Source organism: Ranitomeya imitator, chromosome 2 (assembly GCF_032444005.1).
Source record: "Ranitomeya imitator isolate aRanImi1 chromosome 2, aRanImi1.pri, whole genome shotgun sequence".
Taxonomy (NCBI): Eukaryota; Metazoa; Chordata; class Amphibia; order Anura; family Dendrobatidae; genus Ranitomeya; species Ranitomeya imitator.
Window position 1 is genome coordinate 237243252 of NC_091283.1, and position 16092 is coordinate 237259343.

General features: G+C 45.9%; 1 protein-coding gene across 2 annotated transcripts in view; it reads left to right on the forward strand.

Annotated features, from left to right (window-relative positions):
* Nucleotides 1-16092, forward strand: part of LOC138662824 (zinc finger protein 773-like) — a 37886-nt gene that overhangs the window by 15474 nt on the left and 6320 nt on the right. For both annotated transcript variants that reach the window (XM_069748789.1, XM_069748790.1), the window contains exons 2-6: nucleotides 4685-4834; nucleotides 4964-5143; nucleotides 5227-5350; nucleotides 5434-5531; nucleotides 5730-5820. In XM_069748789.1, coding sequence (XP_069604890.1) covers nucleotides 4685-4834; nucleotides 4964-5143; nucleotides 5227-5350; nucleotides 5434-5531; nucleotides 5730-5820 — 643 coding nt within the window. The remainder of the gene's footprint in view (nucleotides 1-4684; nucleotides 4835-4963; nucleotides 5144-5226; nucleotides 5351-5433; nucleotides 5532-5729; nucleotides 5821-16092) is intronic.

The window sequence follows — 16092 nt, forward strand, 5'->3', positions numbered from 1 at the left end:
ATCTCGTTATGTGTGACAGCGACCAACGATCAGGCCCCTGCTGGGAGATCGTTGGTCGCTGGGGAATGATCAGGACCTTTTTTTGGTCGCTGATCACCCACTGTCATCGCTGGATCGGCGTGTGTGATGCCGATTCAGCGATGTGTTCACTTGTAACCAGGGTAAATATTTACCCTGGTTACCATTGTAAAAGTAAAAAAAAAAAGTACATACTCACATTCCGATGTCTGTCACGTCCCCCGGCGTCAGCTTCCCTGCACTGACTGTCAGCGCCGGCCGTAAAGCAGAGCACAGCGGTGACGTCACCGCTGAGCTCTGCTTTATGGCCGGTGCTGGCACAGTCAGTGCGGGAAGCTGACGCCGGGGGACGTGACAGACATCGGAATGTGAGTATGTACTGTTTTTTTTTTTTTTTTTACTTTTACAATGGTAACCAGGGTAAATATCGGGTTACTAAGCGCGGCCCTGCACTTAGTAACCCGATGTTTACCCTGGTTACCCGGGGACTTCGGCATCGTTGAAGACAGTTTCAACGATGCCGAAGTCGTTCCCCTGATCGTTGGTCGCTGGAGAGAGCTGTCTGTGTGACAGTTCCCCAGCGACCACACAACGACTTACCAACGATCATGGCCAGGTTGTATTGCTGGTCGTGATCGTTGGTAAGTCGTTTAGTGTAATGGTACCTTAAGAATTCAGATTCCAGGCAGGGAGCATAGTGGAGACAAAGAGCAGGAAGACGTCATTAGCTCAGGTTTGCTGCACTATTGTGGATTATAGCAAAAGTTATGAACTGCCGCATGTAACCGGAAAGTTCCTGCAGAAGAAGCATTCATAAAGCGTTGTGCCTGCTATCTGATGTATATACTTCTCATCAAGTTCTTGTTAAGTAAAGGAAAGTCTATTTTTGTACTTTGGTCTCCCTCATTCATCTCCATACCATCTGGTCTGGGCCTACAACGACAGCAGAGTCGGGAGATATGACTCTGCCAAATATATATATATGTACTAGATGGTGGCCGAATTCTAACGCATCGGGTATTCTAGAATATGCATGTCCATATAGTATATTGCCCAGCCACGTAGTATATTGCCCAGCCACGTAATATATTGCCCAGCCACGTTGTATATTGCCCAGTCACGTAGTATATTGCCCAGCCACGTAGTATATTTCCCATCTATGTAGTATATTGCCCAGCCACGTAGTATATTGCCCAGTCACGTAGTATTGCCCAGCCACGTACCTATATTGCCCAGCCACGTAGTATATTGCACAGCGACGGAGTATACAGCACAGAGCCATGTAGTATACAGACTTAAAATAAAAAATAAACATATAGTCACCCTCTGTTGAAGTCCTGGCCCTGTGTGCGGTGCACGTGGCAGCTTCTGGGCCCAGGGTTGGTATGGGGGCAGGACCTGTGATGACGTTGCGGTTACATGACCGTGACATAATGGCAGGTCTTTCTCGCAGGACCTGTGATGACGTCGTGGTCACATGACCGTGACGTCATGGCAGGTCCTTGTCGCATACCATCCTTGCCACCGGAACCTGCCACTTGCATGGACCGCTCACCGGAGCGTCGCGAGGAGCGGGAAAGGCACCGGAAGGTGAGTATATGATGATTTTTTATTTTTATTGTTATTTTTAAAATTAGATTTTTTTACTATTGAGGTTGCATAGGCAGTGTCAATAGTAAAAAAGTTGGTCACACAGGGTTAATAGCAGCGTTAATGGAGTGCGTTACACCACAGCATAACGCGGTCCATTAGAGCTGCCATTAACCCTGTGTGAGCGCTGACTGGAGGGGAGTATGGAGCAGGCACTGACTGCGGGGAGTATGGAGCGGCCATGTTGCCGCCGGACTATGCCTGTCTCTGATTGGTCATGGCAATGGTCATGGGCGTTTTGCCACGACCAATCAGCGACTTGGATTCCATGACAGACAGAGGCCGCGACCAATGAATATCCGTGACAGACAGAAAGACAGAAGTGACCCTTAGACAATTATATAGTAGATACTAGCTGTAGAGCCCAGCATTGCCTGGGCATAGTAACTAACTGTGGTTAGTTATAGCAAATTATAATGATTATCCTCCATCCCATAGTCCAATGCCCATATACCCATCACACATCCTCCATCCCATAGTACCGTGCCCATATACTATTATTATTATTTATTGATATGGCACCTTTGATTCCATGGTGCTGTACATGAGGAGGGGTTACATACAAATTACAGATATCACTTACAGTAAACTAACAATCACATACTGATACAGAGGGGCGAGGACCCTGCCCTTGCGGGCTTACATTCTGCAGGTGGTGGGGATGGAGACAATAGTTTGAGGGTTGCAGGAACTCCGGTGTTGGTGAGGCAATAGCTCTGGTAGTGGTGAGGAGGCAGCGGGGTCAGTGCAGGCTGTAGGCTTTCCTGAAGAAGTGGGTTCTCAGGTTCCATCTGAAGGATCCGAATGTGGTTGATAGTCGGACGTGTGGGGCACAGAATTCCAGAGGATGGGGGATATTTGGGAGAAGTCTTGGAGGCAGTTGGTTGAGGAGCGAATAAGTGTGGAGAAGAGAAGGAGATCTTGGGAGGACCGGAGATTACGTGAGGGAAGATATCGGGAGATTAGTTCAGAGACGTATGAAGGAGACAGGTTATAGATGGCGTTGTAGGTCAGTATTAGTCATTTGAACTGAATACGACGAGGGAATGGTATCCAGTGAAGAGATTTGCAGAAAGGAGAAGCGGAGGAGTAGCGGGGAGAGAGATGAATTAGTCGAGCAGCAGAGTTAAGGATGGACTGGAGAGGTGCAAGGGTTTTAGCAGGGAGGCCACAGAAAAGGATGTTGCAGTAGTCGAAGGGGGAGATCACACATCCAACATCCCATAGTCCAGTGCCCATATACCCATCACACATCCTCCATCCCATAGTCCCGTGCCCATATACCCATCACACATCCTCCATCCCATAGTCCCGTGCCCATATACCCATCACACATCCTCCATCCCATAGTCCCGTGCCCATATACCCATCACACATCCTCCATCCCATAGTCCCGTGCCCATATACTCATCACTCATTCTCCATCCCATAGTCCAGTGCCCATATACCCATCACACATCCTCTATCCCATAGTCCAGTGTCCATATACCAATCATACATATCCTCCATCCCATAGTCCCGTGCCCATATACTCATCACACATCCTCCATCCCATAGTCCAGTGCCCATCTACCCATCACACATCCTCCATCCCATAGTCCAGTGCCCATATACACATCACACATCCTCCATCCCATAGTCCAGTGCCCATATACCCATCACACATCCTCCATCCCATAGTCCAGTGCCCACATACACATCACACATCCTCCATTCCATAGTCCCGAGCCCATATACCCATCACACGTCCTCCATCCCATAGTCCCGTGCCCATATACCCATCACACATCCTCCATCCCGTAGTCCCGTGCCCATATACCCATCACACATCCTCCATCCCATGGTCCCGAGCTGGGTGGCGCTGAGCAGGGAGTTCCTGGAGATGTGCTGTTATGTAACCTGGCAGTGCGGCCGCTGATGATGTGATTTTCTACACTGGTAACAATAGAACGCGACAGTAATAGAGGAGGGGGATTCATTTCTGTCATGTGCTCTCTGCTCCTTTCTGGGGGGCAGACAATGGCTGGAGCTTATGTTCCCAGGGATGATAGATTTCTCCCACCCGGCCAGTGTCTGCTGAGGTGTTGTGGAGCGGGAAAACTGTTGCTCATAGCAACCAATCACAGCTCAGCTTCTTTTAAACAGCTCTGGTGAAATGAAAGATGCTTAGTGATTGGTTGCTATGTGGAATGGGCGTGGTTTGATGCACACACATACATACATACTGTACATACATACACACTCTCACACACTCAGCTTTATATACAATAATAATAATCTTTATTTTTATATAGCGCTAACATATTCCGCAGTGCTTTACAGTTTTTGCACACATTATCATCGCTGTCCCCAGTGGGGCTCACAATCTAAATTCCCTATCAGTGTGGGAGGAAACAGGAGAAGCTGGAGAAAACCCACGCAAACATGGAGAGAACATACAAACTCTTTGCAGATGTTGTCCTTGGTGGGGTTTGAACCCAGGACTCCAGCGCTGCAAGGCTGCTGTGCTAACCACTGAGCCAAACTCAGTGCTCAAACTTCTGTGTGTGAATCAGAGCTGAGATCTAACGTGATAGAAGATTACAGTGCGGGGAAGACGGGAAACCTTCATATAGAGGCCGGGGGTGATGGAGTCAGTGACCGACTCTGGCCAAATCTGTCTCTAGAGCCGTAGTAGAAGAAGAAGATGTCGTCCTCATCATGAAGTTATTTCTCATGTCGCGTGTAATGAATATCTCCTGCAGTATTGCTAATGCCGATTCCAGGGTCGGTAAATGAGACGAGAATTAGCGTTATGGAAGATGAGTCTATGAGAAACGTATTCAGCTGCCGACTCCGAGGAGGAAACTGCTTGTTGTCTGTGGCCTAAATATATAGGATTTATTAGTAGATCTAAAGAAGGAAACTAAATACTGTAAAATAATAAATCTCCTCATATGTTTCCCTTATTACCTCCAGTAATTGTATTATTACACAGGATTCTTATGATGTTACATCGGCTCATGTTCTCATTCAGGTCTCTACAATATCGGATCCTCTCAGTGAAGATCTTCTACAAAAGAGAATTTTCCTGATTTACCCATCAAAGATGGATATGGACAGAGACAAGATGGCGGAGAGGATATTACACCTCACCCTAGGGATCCTCTTCCGGCTTACTGGAGAGGTGAGAGATTCTGATGACATCACATTACATCATTCTTATCTATGGCAATAACAGATGGACAGAACTGGAGAGGTGAGGACTCTGGAAATGTCTGTAGTGAGATTTATTAATGTGTCTATCCATTACCAGGATTACACAGTGGTGAAGAAGACCTCTAGTGATCGCTGTCAGGACCCTGTGTCTGAGGGATGGGGAAGACCCCTGAGCCCAATCACGGGGCCTCCACCTCACCCCCTGATCCATGAGGACATCAATGACCAGAAGATCCTAGAACTCATCTACAAGATGATTGAGCTGCTGACTGGAGAGGTGACACTGCTGGGAATGCTGGGACATTATACAGTAACGCTATGAAGGGATCGGGTGGATGACGGTATAATTGTATGTGTCAGGTTCCTATAAGGTGTCAGGATGTCGCTGTCTATTTCTCCATGGAGGAGTGGGAGTATTTAGAAGGACACAGAGATCTGTACAAGAACGTCATAATGGAGGTTCCCCAGCCCCTCACATCTCCAGGTAATAGACAGGACTAAATACCCACGGCCTATAATTATCTGTATGTAAAGAATGAATTCACTCCCTGTATGTGTTTCCTCCAGATCTATCCAGTAAGAGGACAACACCAGAGAGATGTCCCCGTCCTCTTCTTCCACAGGACTGTAACCAAGAAGATCCCAATGCTCCTCAGGACCATCAGGTAGATGGAGAGAAGGTGTCAGGAGATCTCCCCTATGATGTGTAGACGCCGGTGAAGGTCTTGTGCTCAGTCTTGTTTTATCCACCAGTATTATATGTTTTATACTTGTGTAATGAGAGCGGTGGAGATGGCAGGATTAGAGCTGATCATAGATGTGACTTCTCCATCTGTCGGTGACTTTTATAATATTTGTTTCAGGGTGAAGATCTGACCCATATTAATACTACAGAGACATATGTGAGGGGTGATGAGCGGTGTAAAGAGGAGATTCCCACATATGGCTACCCAGGTGAGTAGTAACCACTAAATGCAGAGAAGTCACAGATTTTTCTCATCACCGGCTGTGGCTGCTTTATCGGTGGTGTAGTCCGGCTGTATTACCATTATCACCATTTTACCTCAAGACAACAACATTCTCCTCTACACAAAACTGTTCAAATGACTTTGGTCATTGAAAGCCCTTTTCTATAGAACTTACAACCTGGTATTAGAGTGAGGGTGATCCCTTTAAAGCAAGATCTATATGATTGCTTGTACCTGACCGAGTCACACCGAGCACAGAGTTAGATGTATGCTCCTTTCTGAGCAAAGGCTTGTACACAACTGAAGTTTATTGTCAAGACAAAGAGACAGGAAATGGGTGTCACACAATCTTCTGAGTAGCCAGTGTCAGTCTATGATAGGTCCATTTCAACGTCCCTTCCATATATGGTATCCAGTATCTTAATAATAATAATAATAATAATCTTTATTTTTATATAGCGCTAACATATTCCGCAGCGCTTTACAGTTTTGCACACATTATCATCACTGTCCCCGATTGGGCTCACAATCTAGAATTCCTATCAGTATGTCTTTGGAATGTGGGAGGAAACCGGAGTGCCCCGGAGGAAACCCACGCAAACACGGAGAGAACATACAAACTCTTTGCAGATGTTGTCCTGGGTGGGATTAGAACCCAGGACCCCAGCGCTGCAAGGCTGTAGTGCTAACCACTGCGCCACCGTGCTAGCTTCTGCATTCCAAGGATTCCTTCCAGGGTGTTGTCTGAAGACACAGACGCCATCTTGGTACACCATATCTGAACTGACTTATATAAGGTGATCGTTACCTGCCCAGATGTGTGAACTATAGAGCCAAATACCACTGTAAGTAGAATGTGCTGACAAGATAGAAAATCACTTGAAGAAAAATATGATGATGGGCCTGTAAGAGAAAGCGGAGGGTAATGATGCTGTTGGCTTCCTAGAACCCTGAGATCTTATCGGATGAATCTCCCTTCTCTCCCTTCTGTGCTGCTGAATGTGATCATATGGTCCCTACAAGACCAGGTCCAGTCTTTCTGGCCAAACTTCACTTTTATGATCGACAACATTAAATGTGCAGTGAGGCCAAGTGTGAATTTCTGCACAATAACAGAGTTTCCCTTTATCCTGACTTTTCAATTTGTATTAAAACCGACTAACTTCCAGGAGGATTGTGATAATCTACATAAACCCATCACACCGGTGCCATGATATATCTCTGAGCTGTGCGTGGCTGATGGCTGTAATATACATTTATTCCCACCTGCAGGAGCTGTGTTGGCTCCAGCCCTGGTTTCATGGATTCACTCCACCTCATAAATTACATTGTTTTTGATCCTAAGAAATTCAGATTACTGCACAATCTCTCCTGAAATGGGGAGCAATATTATTTCCTCTAATCTTCTGGTCAGGATTCATAGTAGCTCCAATGGTCCACCATAAATGAATGCAACTCTGGTTTACTGCTGTGTAATCTGTATTTGTAGTTTTCAGTTAATGAGATTATCGTGCTCTGGGGCGGGGCTGTGGGCGGGGCTTTATGTGGTGCTCTGGGGCGGGGCTGTGGGAGTGGCTTTATGTGGTGCTTTGATGACATATTCATCTGTATTGGCTTATGACAGGTCGCTGATCCCTCACTGACCTGCCCCCATTTTTACATAATGCATATAATAGTGTTGATATTATTGTTGATAATGCCTATAATATTGTGAGGCTTAGAAAAAAAATTACATCCAGCAAAATGACACCAGCGGCGCCTGTCCAGTAGCCTGCCCCAGAGCACCACATAAAGCCCCGCCCCAGAGCACCATATAAAGCCCCGCCCACAGCCCCGCCCCAGAGCACCATATAAAGCCCGCCCACAGCCCCGCCCCAGAGCACCATATGAAGCCCCGCCCACAGCCCTGCCCCAGAACACGGAAATCTCATTAACTGAAAACTACAAATGCAGATTAAACATTAACCACAAGACGGATTTCATCACCAGGTATCAGTGTAATCAGTATAACGGTACCGACCTGACGGTGTCTGTAGTCACTGAGCACAATCCTGCTGACAGGTTCCCTTTAAGACATCTCCGCTCTGCACTATTATACACCGTTCTCTTTAAATGTGTAATATTTCTTCTTGAAGCTCATCTGACAGAAAATATTGGAGCTTCCGATAGTTTAGATTGTGAAGTCACCGAGCCCCGTGCTCTAATTACCCCAGAGAGGTTTCACCACTAGCTGCTCATTTATTACTGATGGAGACTGTTCAGTTTGAGCATTTCAGTAGATGTTATTGTCTATAGTCACAGTTTTTGATTACAGTAGAGTCCAGAATCCTCTGATTTAACCTCTTCCTGCAGCCAGTTTTGTGTTCTTAATCCGGCCCCATTTTTACAATCTGACGTGGTCACTTTATGTGGTGATAACTTTGGAATTATTCACAAAGGATAATAGAAAACAAATGGATCTTACAAATTATTTTCCAGCTTCTCACAATACCCTACATACGATTGTACACTACTCTCTGGGCACACGGCCGTGTTCAGAAGGGAAGGAGCGCCATTTAGCTGTTTGAATGCAGATTTAGCTGGAATAGTTTGCAGACACAATGTATTAGGAGCACTGTTCGTGGTCAACTGGCAGCTCAAAAGATCTCCACCATGAACATGCTTGGCATTATCTTCTCTGCTTTCCATATCCCAAGGATTGCCTTGCTCATTGCCCTTTATCACCATTACATGGATCTGGACTTACACTGGGACCCCTAGGCTTGGACCATGGTGTTACCTGCTATTCTGTGGTATTAGATGGCAAGAAGAATAGTCAGGTAGCTGGGTCAGAACTGGAAAGACAGAATACAGAATCAGAAGACACAAGAGTAGTCAGTAAGCGGGCCAAACAGGAAACAAATACACAAGCCGCAAGCTGAGCACAGAGGACTGAACCAGAGGAGAACAACGCGGTTTCTGGCAGATTCCGGCCATGTGCTTGGAGCTTTAGTAGGGTGTGGTACTTTCCAATTGGCTGAAGTAGGGAGCAGATTACTCCAGCTGGACAGCAGGAACAGATCCCAGATGAGATTGGACACATCATATGCTGAAGCCCTAATATGACTAAATGGCAGAAAACCAGAATAGTTCTGAATTAACGTGAATCTGACAAAAGTAATAATTGCAAAAGTGATAATAAAAAAATCTATGAAAATGAACAAATGAAAGTCAGACATTGCTGTTCAACCATGCTTCCACAGAATAAAAAAAAAATAAAACTTGTGAAACAGGCCTGGACAGAAATGATGGGACCCCTGAAAATAATGTGACAAAAGGGACGTGTTAAATCTCGGTGTGTCCACTAACTGGCATCACAGGTGTCTACAGTCTTAGAATCAGTGAGTGGCCTGCAGAGCCGGACTGGGACTAAAATTCAGCCCTGGCATTGGAAGTTACACAGGTCCACTTGTCACATGGTGACTGTATAATATCTTTGTACACTTGTAAGTTACAAGAAGTGAGGTGAGTGTAGCATGACTATATAACATATAATCACAGCTTCACTTTGACTCTTTCCATTGCCCTGGTGCGGTGGCAATCAAGTTAACGGTAGCTGATGCCGATATCAGCTGTGAATTGTCCAAAAACACAGATGGCATCAAGCCCTGGTTTTAGTAATGGAGAGGAATCTATTAGACACCCCCATTACTAAGCCAGAAATAAAAAAAAAAACACAAAAAAATACTTTAGTTAAATAAACACTCCTTAAGATATTCTCTTGTTCACCACTTTATTCAAAAAGGAAAAAAATCCCACGCCGGTCCTCCACAGTTCACCAAATCCAACGTAGTCCAGGGATTAGGACGACCTCATTCTGATGGTCCACAACCTTTGCCCACAGCCACACTCGGTTCCGTTGCTCAGCACGAGACGCGGTGACTCTGAAGAGCGGTGACATCAGTAACGTCACCGCTCTTCAGATATTCTGGGTCTTGCGGTGAGCTCTGTGACTCTGAAGAGCGGTAATGTTACTAACATCTCCGCTCTTCACTGTCGCTGGGTCTCGCCAGGTCTAGGTTATTATTGGGGATGTCTGATAGACACCTCTCCATTACTTACATCAGGGATTGATGGAAGCTTACATTACACAGCTGACATCAACCCCAAAAATCATTACACATACTAGAATTAAATTTTTTGGCGGCTGGAAAAAGCAGTACAGTTAGCGCTATTTCCAGGCGCCGGGTGCTAACTACAACTGTCATCATCCTTGCCTGGTCTCCCTGCGATCAGCAACATTGATGTCAGTTTTAGTCAGCACCTGGGAATTGCATGCATTAAATAAATTATTAAATTAAAAAAACGGCGTGGGGTGCCCCTTATATTTTAAAACCAGTGCAGATAAAACAGACGGCTGTGGGCTTCTATTATCAGGCTGGGACGGTCCATGGTTATTGGCCCGTCCTGAGCCAAAAAAGAGAAGCCCACAACCTCCACAGAGTTGGCACATCAGGTTAGATTCGCCTTTTCTGGCTCTTCACCCAGCTCATCCTGATGCCCTGCTGTGGTGGCAATCGGGTTAATCTATGGTGTTGATGACAGCTTTATAAAAAGTCACATATGCCATCAAGCCCTGAGGCTAGTAATGGAGAAGTGTTAGTCAGACACCCCCCTTACTAACCCTGTAAGTTAAAATCATTACAGCACACACAGAAAATACTTTATTTAAAAAAAAACACCGTCTTGCACCTATTTATTTTCTCCAAAACACCTCCGCAGGTACGTTGTAATCCGCATTGATGTCCCACAACGATCCCCAACTCTGCTGCATCTGGAGGATGTGAGGAGCGGTGACATCAGTGACATTACCGCCGCTCACCACGGCTGCTGGGACACACAGAGTAGTGTGAGAACCAGCGGCAGTGACGAGCGGTGACGTCACTAAGGTTATCACAGGTCACAGCCGGCGATTCTCATGGTAACCTCTGTGTGATCTGTAGATGACAGCGTGTGAGCAGCGGCTGTGAACTGCGGTAACTATACTGATGTCACCGCTCACCACGGCTGCTGAAACATACAGAGTAGTGTGAGAACCAGCGGCAGTAATGAGCGGTGACATCACTAAGGTTATCACAGGTCACAGCTGGCGATTCTCACTGTAACCTGTGTGATCCGTAGATGACAGCGTGGGAGCAGCAGCTGTGAACTGCGGTAACCATACTGATGTCACCGCTCACCACGGCTGCTGGAACACACAGTAGTGTGAGAACCAGCAGCAGTAACGAGCGGTGATATCAGTAACATTACCGCCGCTCACCACGGCTGCTGGAACACACAGTAGTGTGAGAACCAGCAGCAGTAACGAGCGGTGACGTCACTAAAGTTATCACAGGTCACAGCCGGCGATTCTCACGGTAACCTCTGTGTGATCTGTAGATGACAGTGTGTGAGCAGCAGCTGTGAACTGTGGTAACCTTACTGATGTCACCGCTCACCACGGCTGCTGGAACACAGAGTAGTGTGAGAACCAGCTGCAGTAACGAGCGGTGACGTCACTAAGGTTATCACAGGTCACAGCCGGCGATTCTCACGGTAACCTCTGTGTGATCTGCAGATGACAGCGTGTGAGCAGCCAGCTGTGAACTGCGGCAACCTTACTGATGTCACCGCTCACCACGGCTGCTGGAACACACAGTAGTGTGAGAACCAGCGGCAGTAACGAGCAGTGACATCAGTAATGTTATCACAGGTCACAGCTGGTGATTCTCACTGTAACCTCTGTGTGATCTGTAGATGACAGTGTGTGAGTAGCAGCTGTGAACTGTGATAACCTTACTGATGTCACCGCTCATCACAGCCTCTGGATGTAACCGCGTCAGGGATCGATGTGAGACATTCATGTGGATTACAACGGACCTGTGGAGATTGTTTTTTGGAGAAATAATAGGTGAAAGATGTTGTCTAGGTTTTCATTTTAAAATAAAGGACTTTTCTGTGTGTGTTTAATGATTTTTATTTACAGGGTTAGTAATGGGAGTGTCTGACACTTCTCCATTACTAACCCTTGGACTTGATGGCAGATGTGATTATTGACAAATCATAGCTGTCCTAAAACCTATATATTACCCCGATTGCCACCACACCAAGGCATCGGGATGACAGGGTAAAATACCAGAATTGCTGAATCTGATGTGATGTGCCCATTTTGGGGCAGCTGTAGGCTCCTATTTTTTGGTTGGGACAGCCAATAACACTGGACTGTCCCAGCCTGATAACAGAAGCACCCAGTTTATCTGTGCTTGTTTTAAAAAGTGGGGGGACCCTGCGCCGTGTTTTAATTTAATATGTAAAAAAAGAAAAAACATCTATTTATCTCTTTAATTTCTATTCTGCATTTCATGTCATACTCGGTCAGCACACACGTATACACGGATGGCACATGGACACGGACCACGGATCTCACCTGTACTGGTTTTCCAGTACCGGAAACACCAGGACGAGTGGAGGCCTATTATCTTTGCACATATGTAAAGCTTACAAATCAGTAATTCATGATTAATGCAGTACATGTGGGGGTTGCCTGGTTGCTAGGGAATCCCCACATGTAATCAAGCTGGCAATTAGCTGTAAATCATTCAGCTGCCGTGATGAAAACTAAATCTCCGAACACTAACAAATACTCGCAGGTCACCCGAGCATGCTCAGGAAATCTCGAGCAATAAGTATATTCGCTCATCACTACTTATTATACTCACCAGCAGGGCGGTCTGGTCCGAGAGATGTCGCAGGTCTTGGTCCGCCATCCTGTTGCTTCATGTGGATGACACTTCCCTACGTCATCCACACAATCTCCTGGGCACCGCGCTCCTGTGCAGGCGTACTTATCTGCCCTGTTGAGGGCAGCGCAAAGTACTGCAGTGCGCAGGCACCAGGAAAGTTCAGAGAGGCCCGGAGCCTGCGCCATGCACTACTTTACACTGCCCTCAACAGGGCAAATCAGTACACCTGCGCAGGAGCGCGGTGCCCAGGAGACTGTGTGGATGATGCAAGGATGCGTCATCCACATGAAGCAAACAGGAGGACGGTATCGTAAGAAGATGGGAGGCACCGGACCAGGACCTGCGACACCCCTCGGACCGGACCGCGCCCCCAGGTGCGTATACTAAAACTTATTTTTCTTCTCTTACAGGACGGGTTGGGGGAAGATGTACAGCATTATAGAATGCTGTATATAAGCCCTGAAAGGTGATGGCCGTAACTTATATTGGCCAAAATTTCTGACAGATTCCCTTTAACCCCTTTCTGCCCTCGGACGGAATAGTACGTACGAGGGCAGATCCCCCGCTTTGATGCGAGCTCCGGCGGTGAGCACACATCAAAGCCTGGACATGTTAGCTGTTTTGAACAGCTGAAATGTGCTGCGCAATAGGTGCGGGCGGAATTGTGATCCGTCTGTGCCTATTAACTAGTTAAATGCTGCTGTCAAACTCTGACAGCGGCATTTAACGAGTGCTTCCCACCATCCGGCCGTAAATGCGAGCAACAGTGAACCCCGGTTGGCGCGTCGACATGACAACCAGAGGTCTTCTTGACGTCTCCTTGAGACCTCTATGGTTACTGATGCCGGATTGCTGTGAGTGCCACACTGTGGTCGGCGCTCATAGCAATGCAGTAATTCAGCTACATAGGAGCGATCTATGCTTCGCTCCTATGTAGCAGTTCCGATCGAGTTGTGCCAGCTTCTTGCCTCCCATGGAGACTATTGAAGCATGGCAAAAGTTAAAAAAAATGTTTTAAAAAAATATAAAAGTTTAAATCACCCCCTTTCGCCCCATTCAAAATAAAATTTAAAAAATCAAGCCTACACATATTTCGTATTGCTGCGTTCAGAATCGCCCGATCTATGAATAAAAAAAAAAACCTCATCGCTAAACGGCATAGCGATAAGAAAATTAAAAACAGCAGAATTACGTTTTTTTTGGTCGCTGCTACATTGCATTAAAATGCAATAACAGGCGATCAAAAGAATGTATCGGCACCAAAATGGTATCATTAAAAACATCAGCTCGGCACGCAAAAAATAAGCCCTCACCCAACCCAAGATCACGAAAAGTGGAGACGCTATGGGTTTCGGAAAATTACACAATTTTTTTTATTTTTTTTTAGCAAAGTTTTGAATTTTTTTCACCACTTAGATAAAAAAGAACCTAGACATGTTTGTAGTCTATGACCTCATAATGGCCTGGAGAATCATAATGGCAGGTCAGTTTTAGAATTTAGGGAGCCTAGCAACAGACAAACAAACAAAAACAAGTGTGGGATTGCATACAACTCATCCTGCAAAAAATAAGCCCCCACATGGCCATATTGACGGAAAAATAAAAACGTTATGGATCTGGGAAGAAGGGGAGCGAAAAACGAAAATACCCCTAAAGCAGTGATTTTCAACCTTTTTTGAGCCGCGGCACACTTTTTATACTTAAAAAATCCCGGGGCACACCACCAACCAAAATGGCACAAAATGACACTAAAACAGTACATATTATACATATAGTTAATAATATAGATTCTAAATGTATTTATACTCACTCAGTGTGAAACCTGGGCCTGTTTCGATAAACACAAAAGGGATATCCTAGCAGGAATGGTGGAAAGACACACACGAAGCTCTTCCTCAACAGTTCTCAGTCTCTCCCTGTTTTTAGTTTTTATCGCAGTCAAGCTTGAGAAGCCCAGCTCACATAGATATGTGGTCGAAAATGGGAGCAATGTCAAAATAGCTTTGTTGGCCAGAATGGGGAACTCCTTGGCAACAGATAACCAAAAACTGTCCAAAGGAAGATCCGCAAACTTTAGCTTTAAACCGCGATCTTGCTTCAGTTCAATGAGTTCCTCTTGCTCCTTTAAAGTCATGTCCTTTCCAGCAACGGATAATGAGCTGTATGGGTCCCTAACCCAGTCAAGGCATTCTGTGAAGGTTGAAGAGAAATAAAACAATAACTTCTCCTCAAGAGTTTTCAAATGTCTGCCAATCACCTCGCACATTGCAGCAGTATTGTCATCATGCAGTTTCTCGGTGAGCGGGAACATCTGAAGGTTGCCACCCTGCACATGTTGCTGCCAGAGCTGCACCTTTAAACGGAATCCGTTCATTTTATCAGTGCTTGTAAGCAGGTTTTCATTTCGGCCTTGCATCCGTGTGTTTAGTTCATTCAGATATTGAAATATATCAGCCAGGTATGCCAGCTTTGCACACCACTGATCACTTGCAAGCAGCTTTGAATAATCGGACCTCTCGTTTGTCAGAAATATTTTAGGTTCCTCTCGCAACTCATGCACACGGGCCAGCACTTTGCCGCGTGACAGCCACCTGACCTCCGTGTGGAGCAATAAGATTTTATGTTCCGCTCCCATTTCTGTACACAAAGACGCAAAAAAGCGACATCTCAAAGGTCGCGTCTTCACAAAGTTCACTATGCGCACAACATCATCCAACACAGGAGCTAGATCTGCTGGTAAGGTCTTTGCAACGAGGGCCTCACGGTGCAAGAAACAGTGGGTAACAAGAACATCTGGGTTTCTTTCTTTAACCCTACTTACAAAGCCTTTGATGCGCCCGACCATGGCTGCGGCTCCATCAGTGCAGACACCTGTGCAGTTTTCCCATGTAAGCCCACTTTTATCAAGATATTCCGATGTGACCTGGAATATTACCTCTCCTGTTGATTTTTCTGGCAGTGCCTTGCAAAATAGGAAGTTTTCTGTAATGGCTTCTCCGTCCACAAAACGCACATTGGCCAACAGCTGACAATGTCCACTGATATCCGTCGACTCATCAAGTTGCAAGGCAAATTTCTTACTGATGCGCACTTTTTCCAAAACAACTGTTTCAATGTCCGCAGACATGTCATCAATCCGTCTGGCAATTGTGTTATCAGAGAGAGGCACTTTAGCTATCTCTTTGGCTGCGTCAGGGCCAAGCATCTCATTTACAATAGCTTTACAAGCTGGCAGTATTAATGTTTCTGCCACAGTGTGTGACTTTTTTGATTTAGCTATGAGTTCAGCAACAACGTAGCTAGCTTTGAGGGCTCTCTCATTTACCTTTGTGCTTTTTCTCAAAAAAGTTGCCCCTTTCTCATTGTTTGTACGTAAGCGTACAAAATACTCCATCGGCTTGTTTTGAACGGAAGGGTGTTTCGTTTGGAGATGGCGTTTAAGCTTGCTTGGCACCATGGCGCTATTGGATAGCTTCTCACCACACACCAAGCACAGT